Genomic DNA, 12,291 nt, shown 5'->3' with positions numbered 1-12,291 from the left:
TTATGTGGCTGGTAATGGAGCTGACTTCCGCAGATCCGATATGCGAGGAGAGAGACACAGACACAGACGGGGGAGGGACTAGGGAAACTGAGAAAGTCGGTCACCAGCCATCATTCGTGCATGACCATAAAGCTACTCAGGAGTTTTAGTATTAGGAGAAACATGTCACTGCATTAGGAAAAGGAAAAGAGATTCTCCAGACTTGTCTGTCCCTCTTCTTGAGATAGATGGTCGCTGGAGGACCCATATTGTAGGGACCATCACAAGGACTAAACACGCTTGTACTACCATATTCAAACTCAGTAAAATGGCCACTTTTCCTTCTTAGAAAACTAAATCGAATTGAAATTGCTCAACTAGTCTTTTTTGGTCCACGTGATATCAGGATGCAGTGTAGTTTTTTTGTTTTAAAACCCCACCTCCTCCTCACAAGAAGTTTCCACCCTAACTTTTAAGTATATGATTCAAATCTTGAACACACGCCGTTTCCGCCTTAATTGTTAAGTACAGGATTGAAATCTTAAACTTAATAGTTGAGAAGACATAATCTACGCGAAATAGCAATATGTTTAGATAGCAAATTATTTTTGAAATGATAATATGACACATTTATAACGTCAAATATGTGATGTCTGTAACTTGATATTTAAAAAATGGGATAATTTCAGAAACCTCCTTTGAGGTTTTGTGAAATATCACTTTGCTCGCTTGAGATTTTCAAAATCTTACTTAGCACCTCTCAAATTGATATTTGGGTAACATTGTCAACCCTTCTAACCAAAAGTAATACTAGAAAATTCATGTTTGAGGAGAGAGAGTATTTTTAGTGCCCTTAATACCCTTAGGCTATAAAAAAATAAACATTTTACAAACTAAGGAAAAAAAGTATTAAATTGGAACCATCTTAAAAATGAGGGGATGAAAGTTGATAAGTATGTTATAGTCAACAGTCACTGCTATAGCAAAAAGAAATAATAAAAACAAATACTATTTTGAAACCATTTTTACAAATAAAACCCTCCATAGTGTTAAAGGCAATTAGCATGTAAAAATCATACATTTGAGCAAAGAAACTCAATAATAGATGAAATTCAATTTCAATAACATATAGAGAATTTACTAAAAATAAGCCAACTTTTTTTATAGGTGTGAAATATGAAAATTTTATTATAAAAATAAAAGTCAAAATTTGAAAAATACCAGCTTGAAGCTTCGATTACTTCATTTCTCTAGTGCTCTAAATGAATAGGACAAATTAATAAATAAATAAATAAGTTGTGAACACAAAAAAGGAAAAAAAAAAAAAAGAACCTGCAGCTATATACTTCTCCAAATGCGTTGAATATTACATTGATTAAATCCTATATTTCATTGACATTTGGAATTCAATTATATATATATACAAACACATACATATATGTATGTATATATGTATATGTGTGTGTGTATATATGTGAATGTATATATGTAAAGAAAAGCAAGAAATCTAGAGAAAGAAAAAGAAGTTTAGAAAATTTAAATATGAGGGTGTTATTGATAATTCATCACCTTTGATATTGGCATATGGTCCCGCTATTATTTCAAGGGTGTTAAGTGAGATTTTGAAAAGTTCAAGGGAGCTAGGTGATATTTCATGAAACCTCAAGGGAAGTTTCTATTAAATCCTATATTTCATTGACATTTGGAATTCAATTATATATATATACAAACACATACATATATGTATGTATATATGTATATGTGTGTGTGTATATATGTGAATGTATATATGTAAAGAAAAGCAAGAAATCTAGAGAAAGAAAAAGAAGTTTAGAAAATTTAAATATGAGGGTGTTATTGATAATTCATCACCTTTGATATTGGCATATGGTCCCGCTATTATTTCAAGGGTGTTAAGTGAGATTTTGAAAAGTTCAAGGGAGTTAGGTGATATTTCATGAAACCTCAAGGGAAGTTTCTAAAATTATCCCTTAAAAAAATAGAAATGTGATGTAAGATAAAATTGTGATTAAAAAATATATTTATAATATGACTAATTTTTTTTAATTTTTTGCAAATAATGATCAATCATCCAAACACACTTGTCAAAAAATTGAACAAGTTAGTTCTCACTGTCCAGGTATTTGCACATAAATGAGTTGTTTTTGTAGGTACAATTACGTTCAACTCACGTACAGTTAACTAAAAATTGTTAAAGGACTATCTGAACAAGTTTTCCAGAACACATTATATTCTGCATCGTGATTTGAAGGTAAGGATTAAAGGAGCCAATTTAAAAGAAATAAAAATAGATTAATTGTATCAATTGACTTAGTTTAATTAATTTAGTTTATGTATTCCATAATTATGACAGAGAATTTCAGCTGTTGATTCTTATAGAATAAAACCATCATCTAAAATGCCCGAAAAGCAATTACTAAATCAGATATCCCAAACTTTTACAACATAAAAATCAAAGCTGCTCCTACCATTCAACTAAGAGCTCTGAGCATTGTACAAGGACGTAACATATACTACATTTTATGCTCCTCCTATCTTGTTTTGTCGTTTTAAAATGAGTGTGAATTTGTTTAATTAATTTCACTGTCTGATTTTTCCCCCGTCTTCGTCTTTTCCCTCATAAACTTTTTTTTCTTGTTATCTTTTTGGCTATAATAAAAGAAATTAACATTTCAGGTTAAAAGTGTAATGTATGAACAGTTCTACATTTTTTTTAGGATATATATATATATATATATATATATATAGAGAGAGAGAGAGAGAATATTCTGTCAAAAAGAAAAAGAAAAGAGAAAATTGCAACACAATTAATGTTGTTAATCAATGCATTACCATGTCTGACTGTGGCATGTGGATACATTAATATATCTTAATAATAATTTAATTATACATCTAAACTTAGTATATTACGTGTCTCAAGAAGAAAGCTCGAATGGGCTAATATTAACGAAGTTCATGCAACATCGCTGTCAATCAATAATACCCTGCAATAACAAACGATAACGGCCTCACCGGTGCAAGAATAATTGCGAGTCTTTCGTACGCAGTGCCAAGATTAACAAACAATTTTCCACTAGAATTACGAGAACAGGGAACTAGGCCAAATTCTTCTTTTTAATTTTGGCCTTGGAAATTAATACAAAAGGAGACTTTTTAAGTCATAACAGAATTTAATTTGCGAATTTCAGCAGTAACGGGAATCCATCTGGTTTCTGTTTAACCTAGTATCCATGCATGGACCAAGTTCTGTCTAGTGTTAAATATTCTTGTTCCAGCCGAACAAGAAAACCTTTAAAGCTTAATGAATGATCGAATGGCTTGTTTGATAGCCCCTTTTCTAGTTAGCTCTTTTAAGACAAGACAAAGCTTGAAGAATGTTCAGGGCGTTTTACAAGAGTCAGATAGACGTTTTTATTTCTTTTTGTATTTGTTCTAGATTATCAGGAAAGATAACGAATCACAGATGAAAAAAAGTTGGCGGGGGTACATTTCTTCTGCATTGGTCTTAAACCTAGGGTAAGCTAGCACCCGATTTGAGCAGTTTAAGAAATCAACCTGTTTACTCCATTCCTTTATTCGCAGATTCCCTTTCTCTCAAGCTATACGATGTTCATTATAAAATGGATAAAGCAAGTTGATTCATATGGGTTGCTACATCGAATCCAGTTCCTTGTTGAATCTCCATGCAATACCTTCCTTTTTCTTCCACAAAAAAGACGTCTTTATAAGCCCTTTTCAACTGCATTCTTCTTGTGCCTTGTACGTAATTATAGTTGCACACCAGGCAAGGGACGAGAGAAACGAGAGCTTAGGGAGTTGATTAGCGCGAAAGCATGGATTTTCGCCTAGTGTTTAAGCTGTTCTTGGTTTGTTTATTAGGTGAAGTCTTGATGGCAGAAGGGTTGGCATGCAACTGGGGAACGCGGGTAACGCATCCCCTTCCGCCTGATATAGCGGTGAAGCTAATGAAAGACAATGGAATTGACAAGGTGAAGCTGTTTGAAGTCGTGCCTGATGTCATGGGGGCTCTCGGCAACTCAGGAATTCAGGTGATGGTAGGGATACCAAATGATATGTTGGCTTCCTTGGCAAGTAGTGTTCGGGTTGCTGAGGATTGGGTAACCCAAAATGTTTCCAGATATGTTTCCAGGAATGGCGTGGACATAAGGTTAGTTCTTGCATTCTTTATATATCCTTGATTGGAGTTGTGAATCATGCGCATTAATTAGTAATTACGAACTTAATCTTAAGCTATAGGATGTATGCTTTGCTGTTTTACATCCCCTAATTATTTAGATAACACTTGGACCCAATAATTTGATGAGAATATGTTCGATACATTATTATATTATAGGTGAATAGTACTCTTTTAAAATTGTCTCGTCTGTCTTACATGTTTATCATATAAACATTCTATATAATAATAGATATGTTATATTTCCATCTTCTAAGAATATATATGTGTGTGTGTTCAATTTTGATGACTCGATCGAGACATTATTCACTAATTTTAATATGTATAGTGCATGTTTTTCCTCACAAAAAGGAAGAAATATACAGGAGAAAAGAATAATCAGTAGGAATGAAGCTTTTAGCTAGAGGGTTCTCTCTCTCGCCAAGAAAGTTCCAAGAACGTGGTGAAAACGGTCATATAACATACAGAGACATGTCTCGTCTGAAAACTTGTCACTGTTTAAGTGTAAACATTTCGCATCAAAACACAGTTAAGCTAAAAATCTTAATGCCCACAAGGTGACAAGCAAAAGCAGCTGAAGAAACATATCCCTGTTTCTTTGTCTTCAGGTACGTCGCAATCGGGAATGAACCGTTTCTGAAAACCTACAAAGACATGTTCACCCAAACAATATATCCAGCACTTGAAAATATCCAAGCTGCCCTGATCAAAGCAGGTTTAGGCAGACAAGTCAAGGTAACCATCCCAATCAATGCAGATGTGTACCAATCAGATAGTGGCATGCCATCAGGAGGCAACTTTCGCCCTGACATCCATGGTTTGATGATCTCAATTGTAAAATTCTTAAGTGACAATGGAGGCCCTCTGACCATTAACATATACCCTTTCCTTAGTCTCTATGCTGACCCTCATTTTCCAGTCGACTTTGCCTTCTTTGATGGCGCTGCAGCCCCTGTAGTTGATGGAGGCGTCACCTACGGCAATGTCTTTGAAGCCAATTATGACACTCTAGTTTGGAGCCTGGAGAAAAATGGCTTCCCAAATTTGCCAATTATTGTTGGCGAGGTTGGATGGCCAACAGATGGCGACGTCAATGCAAACATAGAAAATGCTCGTAGATTCAATCAAGGTCTGCTCAACCGCATAAATCAAGGCAAAGGAACGCCAAAAAGGGCAAGCCCGCCTGATATTTACCTGTTTGCTCTCATTGATGAAGATGCCAAGAGCACAGAACCAGGCAACTTCGAGAGGCATTGGGGCATATTCTACTACGATGGAAGCATCAAATACCCCTTAAATTTGGCCAACAACAAGAATCTCACAGCTGCCAAGGGCGTTCAATATTTGTCCAGGCAATGGTGTGTCATGAGGCCTGATGCTGACCCTTCGGATCCCAATCTGCCACAGAGCATAAACAAGGCCTGTACCTATGCAGACTGCACAAGCCTTGGATACGGATCGTCTTGTGGGGGCCTGGATGTTAGAAACAATGCTTCTTATGCATTCAACATGTATTTTCAGACCATGAATCAGACGAAAGGGTCGTGCGACCAGTTCTCCAATTTGTCGGTGATCACTTCCATCGATCCTAGTACTCGAATTCGGGGCGGCGCATGTCGATTTGAGATCATGATCGACATTGGAAAAGGCGGGAAGACTCGAAAACCTACCACTTCATCAGCCGGAAGAATGTATAATTCAATCTTTGCCTCGTCCTTTCTGCTTGGACTGCTAGCTTTTGTCAGTTAGTCCTACGTTGATTGCAACCTACGCTGAATAGAATTTGGATATTCTTTGGCTACACTATGCTTGATTAGCGGAGTTGTTTTGTTGTTTTCCCGTTTACGTCCATACATGAATGTAACTTGTTTTTGTTCTTTTTTCCACCTTGTGGAACTATGGAGAAGCTCTTGAAAATGCAAGTATGGAAACAGTTTCGATTGGCTTGTGTCTTCTATCTTGCATCTGTCTTTGTTTTTTTTTTTTTTGCATTATTAATTGGTGGAGTATATTTTAGTTGGATACAGTTTTTTCGAGTTCCACTCAATGATAATCCCTGTACCATTTTTATTTCATTTTTTTTAGCAGCGAAAGTGAAATTTAAGAAGTAGGAAAAAAGAAGGGAAATTTGAGTAAAAAATCTCTTATTTTAATTCCTGAAATCTCAATATTATTTACGACAATAATATCTCAATTTAATTTAACCACAATGATAATACTTGTACGTGGAGAAGAAAAAGTATACAACGTAATTGTTTTCTGGCAAATTTGACGCTTGAGTTCAAATACATCTGTAGCACCTTCAATTAAAAAAAGGCTAGTTACTTTCTTGAGATTATTTTTTATTCAAGACTCCAATTTGGTGTGTCATGAGGCCTGATGCTGCACCTTCATTTTAAACGGGCAATTTGGAGGAGCAAGTTACTTTCTTTTTATTATTTTTTATTCAAGACTCCAATTCTTGAGTACTTACAAATTTCAACCACAGAACAATAATAATACTAATATCTAGGGCAAGAACAAGAAAAAGGCTCTTAGAAAACAAATGAAGCTGAAATCTGCCCTCTTTTCTACACATTCTTAATTCGTCATTTCCTCCAATAAATATTCATATTCCAAGAGAACATTCCATTCTTGAATTGCTCAGATTTGGATAAGCTACGCGCCTTTATTCTTCCTCCACATCCCTAAAATTTTAGATGTAGCAATAGATCGAATAAATTAAAAAACAAAAATCATTTTCTAATCCATTCATATAGTTATTATTATGATACATAGGCGAAGCTGTTTCTTCCGCTTAGTATCTGTATCTATATATAGAAGAGATCATCACCACCGCCTTTACAGCCACCACCATTGCTGGCTTTATTTAATGGCCGCGGCGCCGTCCACCTTTTCCGTTGGCCGTAAAGATTTATTCCCATTTTTATCCATTCAAAAATCTTCCTTTTCCTCAGCTTCTTCAGCTATTGATTTGAATTTACATAGTAGCGGCGGGGGGTTCGGAGGAGGAAGAAGTGTTTGTTTGAGGCTTAAAGGATGCGGCTCATCTGAGAATATTAATAAGAAAAATGATAAAAATGCGGGGTTTAGTAATGCTGGGGACGGCGGCGGTGGTGGTGGGGGGTTTTGGCTGCATAAGGCTAGGGCAATTGCGCCAAGCTTGCAGCAGCATTTGTTCCGTGAACTAGTTTCTAAGGATATTAAGTTCAGGTTGGAGAATGCTTTTGACGGCCATGGTGATGACGGCGGAAGGTGTCGGAATGATAGAGAAGGCTCCGTTGAATTTCCTGAGGATCAGCATTTGCCGCCGGAGAAAATTGCAGTCGCCGTTGATGTTGACGAGGGTATAATCCTCTTCCCATTCAAATGAAGAAGAAAATAAAGAAGAAAAACAGTAATGGATTAGCTTCCTCAGAGTACTATGTGTTTCAATTTACAACTGTTAATCTTGACGCTGTAGGATATATAATGCAGTTTGAAACTTGGTTTAAAAAATTGAATTTTTTTTGTTATCGCTGTACATGTAAGTTGCTACTGTTAGTGTTTTTCTCGTTGTCAAAGGTTACTCCAAGGGCGGGAATGGTTGGCATTCGGATAGTTTTCATTCTGCTTTCGTCGAACGGTGTTGTTGATGTCTTCATTTTAGTTGTGATTCGTCCTACGTAATTCTAACTGGAGATTAGACTGGTTGACTCTCATGTTAAGTTTAATAATTGTTGTCGGTGGTTCAATTGCTTAGTTTTAATCTCCTGGATTTACTGGCTTAAGCAGATTTCTCGAACACTGCTGAAGACATGTCAACAAATCAATAACTTTGTACCTTAAGTTACTGTTGTTCTCCTGCTAATGTGGATGTTGCTTTCTCTACTGATTTTCCTTGCAGTTCTTGGCAGCTTTGTATCAGCTCTCAATCGGTTTGTTGCAGATCGATACTCCTCAAATCACTCAGTTTCTGAATACCATGTTTATGAGTTTTGCAAGGTATTCATCAACTGGCATTTAATACTGCATGACATGTCTCTGAAGAAGTTGAACATCAAATGTGCCTCAATTATATGAAAAACTTTCCTGTGTTAGATGCGGCCTTGCAATTTATTAGTTCATGCTTTAGTAGATTGTAACTATGATTGACATGCTTTTTTTTTATCGAAAAGATTATTTGCCCAGATACACATGTCTTTTGTGAAGTATGCCCTTTTGGAAGTTAGAAGAGCCTGGTCCATGATCAAACTTGTAACTCATTTTGTTTGTTCACTGTACACATGAGCCGTAGGAATAGATCATCTCATTGGGTACATAAGCAGTCAATTTTCCTTTATCAGTGAAGCTGGTAACAATATAGATCGCCTTTTTAAATACAAGGAAAGGTTGAGTTTCCCCTCCTGGGATGGGGTATTGGAAAGAATTTACTGGTCCAGTTCTTTCCTCCATGCTTTTGGTGCTCTAACTCCGTCGTTGTTTGTTCTTTTCTTTATTTCTTCTGTTATCTACTCTTCTCTTGTCTCGTTCTTCTTCCTTTCTTGGTCGCATAATTCACAGTTTAACTATATTTCCACGCATGTGGCTTTCTTTTTGCAAATACTTTGCGAAAAATTGAAAGTTTTCTGCTCAAATACTACTAATAGTTTGGAAACAAGGCACTGAGGAACTCTGTCTCGAGATATGGATCAATCTATCATGAGCATTGAAATTTAATTGGCCAAGAGATGGTGGTTCTATTAGTGGAAGTTGGATTTTTTTTCGCAGTTGTGGACACAAATTGTGAAAGGATTGGTGAATGAATTGTCCAAGCATGTGTCTTTTCAATGTGCAATGGTGGCTGGGTGAAACTTTTGCTGTCTATGGGCTGCTAGGTGCAGTGACAGACCTCTTTGCTAATCTGTTAAATATCTATTATCTATTCACAGTATTATTAAGACTGATGGTTGTTTCTATGGATCTGGCCTTGAATCATGAATGCTTTGGAACTTCAGAAATAGAGCCAGTTGGAACTAGATTTAAGGCATGCAAATTTACCATTGGAATTGCCAAGTGTTGAAACTTTTCCTTTAGTTTGTTTAGTATGCTTCAGTACGAACTGAAACTGATGCTTGCTGGTGCCGATTATATACAGTGGTAACTGTGAAATCTTTCTATGGCATACTGAGTGCCAGTTGGAACTAGATTTAAGGCATGCAAATTTACCATTGGAATTGCCAAGTGTTGAAACTTTTCCTCTAGTTTGTTTAGTATGCTTCAGTACGAACTGAAACTGATGCATGCTGGAGCCGACTATATCCAGTGGTAACTGTGAAATCTTTCTATGACATACTGAATGCAACCATTTACTCCCCTGTTCTTGCTTGACCAGTTCGTTGCATTTTCCATGACACTTTATCATCTCAAGAGTACTTGAATTCGTCCCTAGTTGTTGCAGTACCGTATAAGTGAGCGGAAAAGACTTGAGACCTTTTCTCCTTTGCCCCTACATTGTTTCGTGGGATGTGGGTTCTAGGCACTTGTCTTTTTATTAATTGGTGTTTGGTGGATTTGCCTTACTCTTTAATGGATCTACTGGAGCTGGAAAGATGGGAAGAGAAGGCAGCTTTTGATCAACTTTTGGAATTTTTCGTTTCCAGCCTCTATTTCAGGTGGACTGTATGGCTGAAGTGTCTATTCTTTGGTGTAGAAAATCTCTGCCATGAGGATAAAATTTTGCATCTATCTTGCCGATACTTTAGCTGATTCTTCACATTGAATACTGTTCACATTCTAAGGTGTTAGCTGATAAAATTTTGCATCTATCTTGCTGATACTTTAGCTTATTCTTCGCATTGAATACTGTTCACATTCCAAGGTGTTAGCTGCCACTCCTCTTTCCTCATTTTGGCTGTTCTGTTTACAATTTGTATGAGTTCTTTGCCCATAATCTTCAATTTTACGTTTACTACTACATTTGTGTGGACAAACACAAATGTCCATGTGCGTGTACATGAGAGAGTACTTAGGCCATTATGAAGCCATATGATCATGCCTGTTAAGTACTTGCAGTTTAGTAGAAACATATGTTCTCTTCTTCTCCCTGATTTATATTTGATCTGTTTTTGCAGATATGGAACTGTTCTCGGGATGAAGGTGTAGTTCGATCCTTTGTTTCTATTATTTGGTTAAAATTTAACCTATCTGTAGGTTGCATACTAAAATGATTTTAATGTGACAAGAGTTTCCTATTCTTGTGACAGCTGATACACGTGTTCATGAGTTTTTTAAGACGTCTTACTTCAGAACAGGGATTCATCCAATCCCAGGTGCTCGGCAGGCTCTTCAAAACTTGTCCAGATTTTGTGATCTGTCCATAGTTACGTATGTATTTTGTGGATCTCACATGATTTCCCCTTTCTCTTCTCTCCTTTGCATATGGCAATCAATTAGTTTGACTCATATATGTAGGTCCCGGCAAATTGCAATTAAAGAACACACAATTGAATGGATCGAGAATCATTATCCAGGACTTTTTCAGGAGATCCACTTTGGCAATCATTTTGCATTGGATGGAAAATCCAGACCTAAATCTGAAATTTGCCGGTATATTGTATCTTTGGCCTTAATAATCTTATGTTTCAAATTTTTTTGCCTGGTCCACCAGTAAATGAGGATTTTCTAAAAATTATCAGAAAACTGCACTCCGAATTTATTGCGTTAGCATGTATACCATCTATATCTTTGTCTTGGTCAACACACTGTCAGTCAGTTTCTTACCAGGGATTTTTGGATTATTTACTTGGAAATCTTTGAATTTTGTGGCTTATTGTTATGTTTCTGTCAGGACCTTGGGAGCAAAAGTTTTGATTGATGATAATCCAAGATATGCCATTGAATGTGCTGAAGTTGGAATTAAGGTTCTTCTCTTTGATTATGAGAATTCTTACCCTTGGTGTAAGACAGAGTCTGTTAACCAACACCCTCTGGTCACTAAAGTTTACAATTGGCAAGAGGTGGAGCATCACTTAGTTTCGTTGGTAAAATCCTGAGATTTTTTTTTATGATTTCTAGGACTCCTAGTTACTCTTTGTTTATAGTAAGTATTTAATAAATTGATTCTACTGGGAAGCATCAGAGAATATCCTGAGATGGGTACTTTCCTACGTTATTGGCTTTTGGCAAAGCAGCCAACTTGATACTACTGGGGAAGTTGTGTCCTTGATGCATCAACCAAAGAAAAAGGAAGGTTAGAGGAAGACACTATGAACTGCTTCCGATAAGTGGTTTTTCCCCACTATTTGGGGATTGTAGGAGGTCAATATGGGTTTTGGCCTGTAAAATTGCCGTGGCAAGACCCATTCAAGCATCACGGCTATTTCATTGTAGGATGAAAACATGAAATTTAGGCATGCTTCTGTTCTTAGTAAACACTTTTGCACTTATGGTTCAAACGGTTCCAAGGATCGATTGTACGATTTTACACACTATGTTCAACAAGATTTTACCAATCCTTGGATTTGGAAGCCTGTATATATGTTATATACTGTCAAGGTTTAGGTGCTTAACTCTCTTTTTGTTGACAAAAGACATTTTAGGATCAAAATAGTATTTGATTGGTTGGAAAGTTAGGTTTGACATTGCATTGTATCTTTTCATAAAAGTTTGTTTTGCCCGGTTTACCCCATACTGGAATGGAATGTTGTCTTCAACGTATGGGCGACTTTATTGCATGGGTCTGCTGCAGATGCGGGGTACTATGGATCTGTCAAAAGCAAGCGCTAAAAGTAATCAAAATATTAATCCATTCTCATTAATTGATCAAGAAACTACTCCTCTTTCTTGCAGATGCAAGGCCTATTCTTCTGTCCGTAAGCATCGGAATAAGTTTTCCAGCTCTATAATAGAGCTTACGTAGCAGATCCTCGTCGCTCATGTCCTTTTAATAACAATTGCTAACATTTGACAAATGCAAATGTATTCAACTTAAGAACGATTGCTTTACTTGTTAAGGAGTAATTCAAGAAAACAGACTACTAACCGGTATTTTGTTTTCACAGATTCTCAGAATTAGCTAAAAAATACTGGTATCGAGCTGTTCTACATTGTTTAATTCTCGCCCCATTTACTTTTCA

The 12,291-nt window shown here is 36.4% G+C and overlaps 2 protein-coding genes across 4 annotated transcripts; both read left to right on the top strand.

Moving 5' to 3' along the window:
- The first annotated feature begins 3,764 nt into the window (after positions 1-3,764).
- On the top strand, positions 3,765-6,137 carry LOC113695429 (glucan endo-1,3-beta-glucosidase 5). The gene is made up of 2 exons (XM_027214528.2): positions 3,765-4,168; positions 4,804-6,137. Exons 1-2 carry the CDS (start codon positions 3,834-3,836, stop codon positions 5,942-5,944), a joined length of 1,476 nt encoding a protein of 491 aa, XP_027070329.1. The 5' UTR covers positions 3,765-3,833; the 3' UTR covers positions 5,945-6,137.
- A 630-nt stretch (positions 6,138-6,767) lies between these two features.
- LOC113696998 (uncharacterized) lies at positions 6,768-11,724 on the top strand. Of its 3 annotated transcripts, none has more exons than XM_027216393.2 (6): positions 6,768-7,542; positions 8,082-8,179; positions 10,288-10,312; positions 10,420-10,540; positions 10,628-10,762; positions 11,004-11,724. In XM_027216393.2, the coding sequence occupies exons 1-6, from the start codon at positions 6,963-6,965 to the stop codon at positions 11,206-11,208; spliced, it is 1,164 nt and encodes a 387-aa protein (XP_027072194.1). In that variant the 5' UTR covers positions 6,768-6,962; the 3' UTR covers positions 11,209-11,724. The 3 variants fall into 3 exon arrangements, with proteins under 3 accessions (XP_027072194.1, XP_071911298.1, XP_071911297.1); XM_072055197.1 differs by having other exon boundaries at positions 6,816-7,542; positions 10,420-10,485; positions 11,004-11,154; XM_072055196.1 differs by lacking the exon at positions 10,628-10,762 and having other exon boundaries at positions 6,816-7,542; positions 11,004-11,411.
- The last annotated feature ends 567 nt before the right edge of the window (positions 11,725-12,291 follow it).

Source organism: Coffea arabica, chromosome 6e (assembly GCF_036785885.1).
Source record: "Coffea arabica cultivar ET-39 chromosome 6e, Coffea Arabica ET-39 HiFi, whole genome shotgun sequence".
NCBI classification, from domain to species: Eukaryota; Viridiplantae; Streptophyta; class Magnoliopsida; order Gentianales; family Rubiaceae; genus Coffea; species Coffea arabica.
This window is presented reverse-complemented; position numbering and strand designations above follow the sequence as displayed.

Coding starts and splice junctions, on each gene's coding strand:
- LOC113695429 (XM_027214528.2), top strand. CDS start 3,834: ATGGATTTTCGCCTAGTGTTTAAGCTGTTCTTGGTTTGTTTATTAGGT. Junction 4,169..4,803: donor AGGAATGGCGTGGACATAAG/GTTAGTTCTTGC, acceptor CTTTGTCTTCAG/GTACGTCGCAATCGGGAATG.
- LOC113696998 (XM_027216393.2), top strand. CDS start 6,963: ATGATACATAGGCGAAGCTGTTTCTTCCGCTTAGTATCTGTATCTATA. Junction 10,541..10,627: donor TGTGATCTGTCCATAGTTAC/GTATGTATTTTG, acceptor TCATATATGTAG/GTCCCGGCAAATTGCAATTA. Junction 10,763..11,003: donor CCTAAATCTGAAATTTGCCG/GTATATTGTATC, acceptor TGTTTCTGTCAG/GACCTTGGGAGCAAAAGTTT.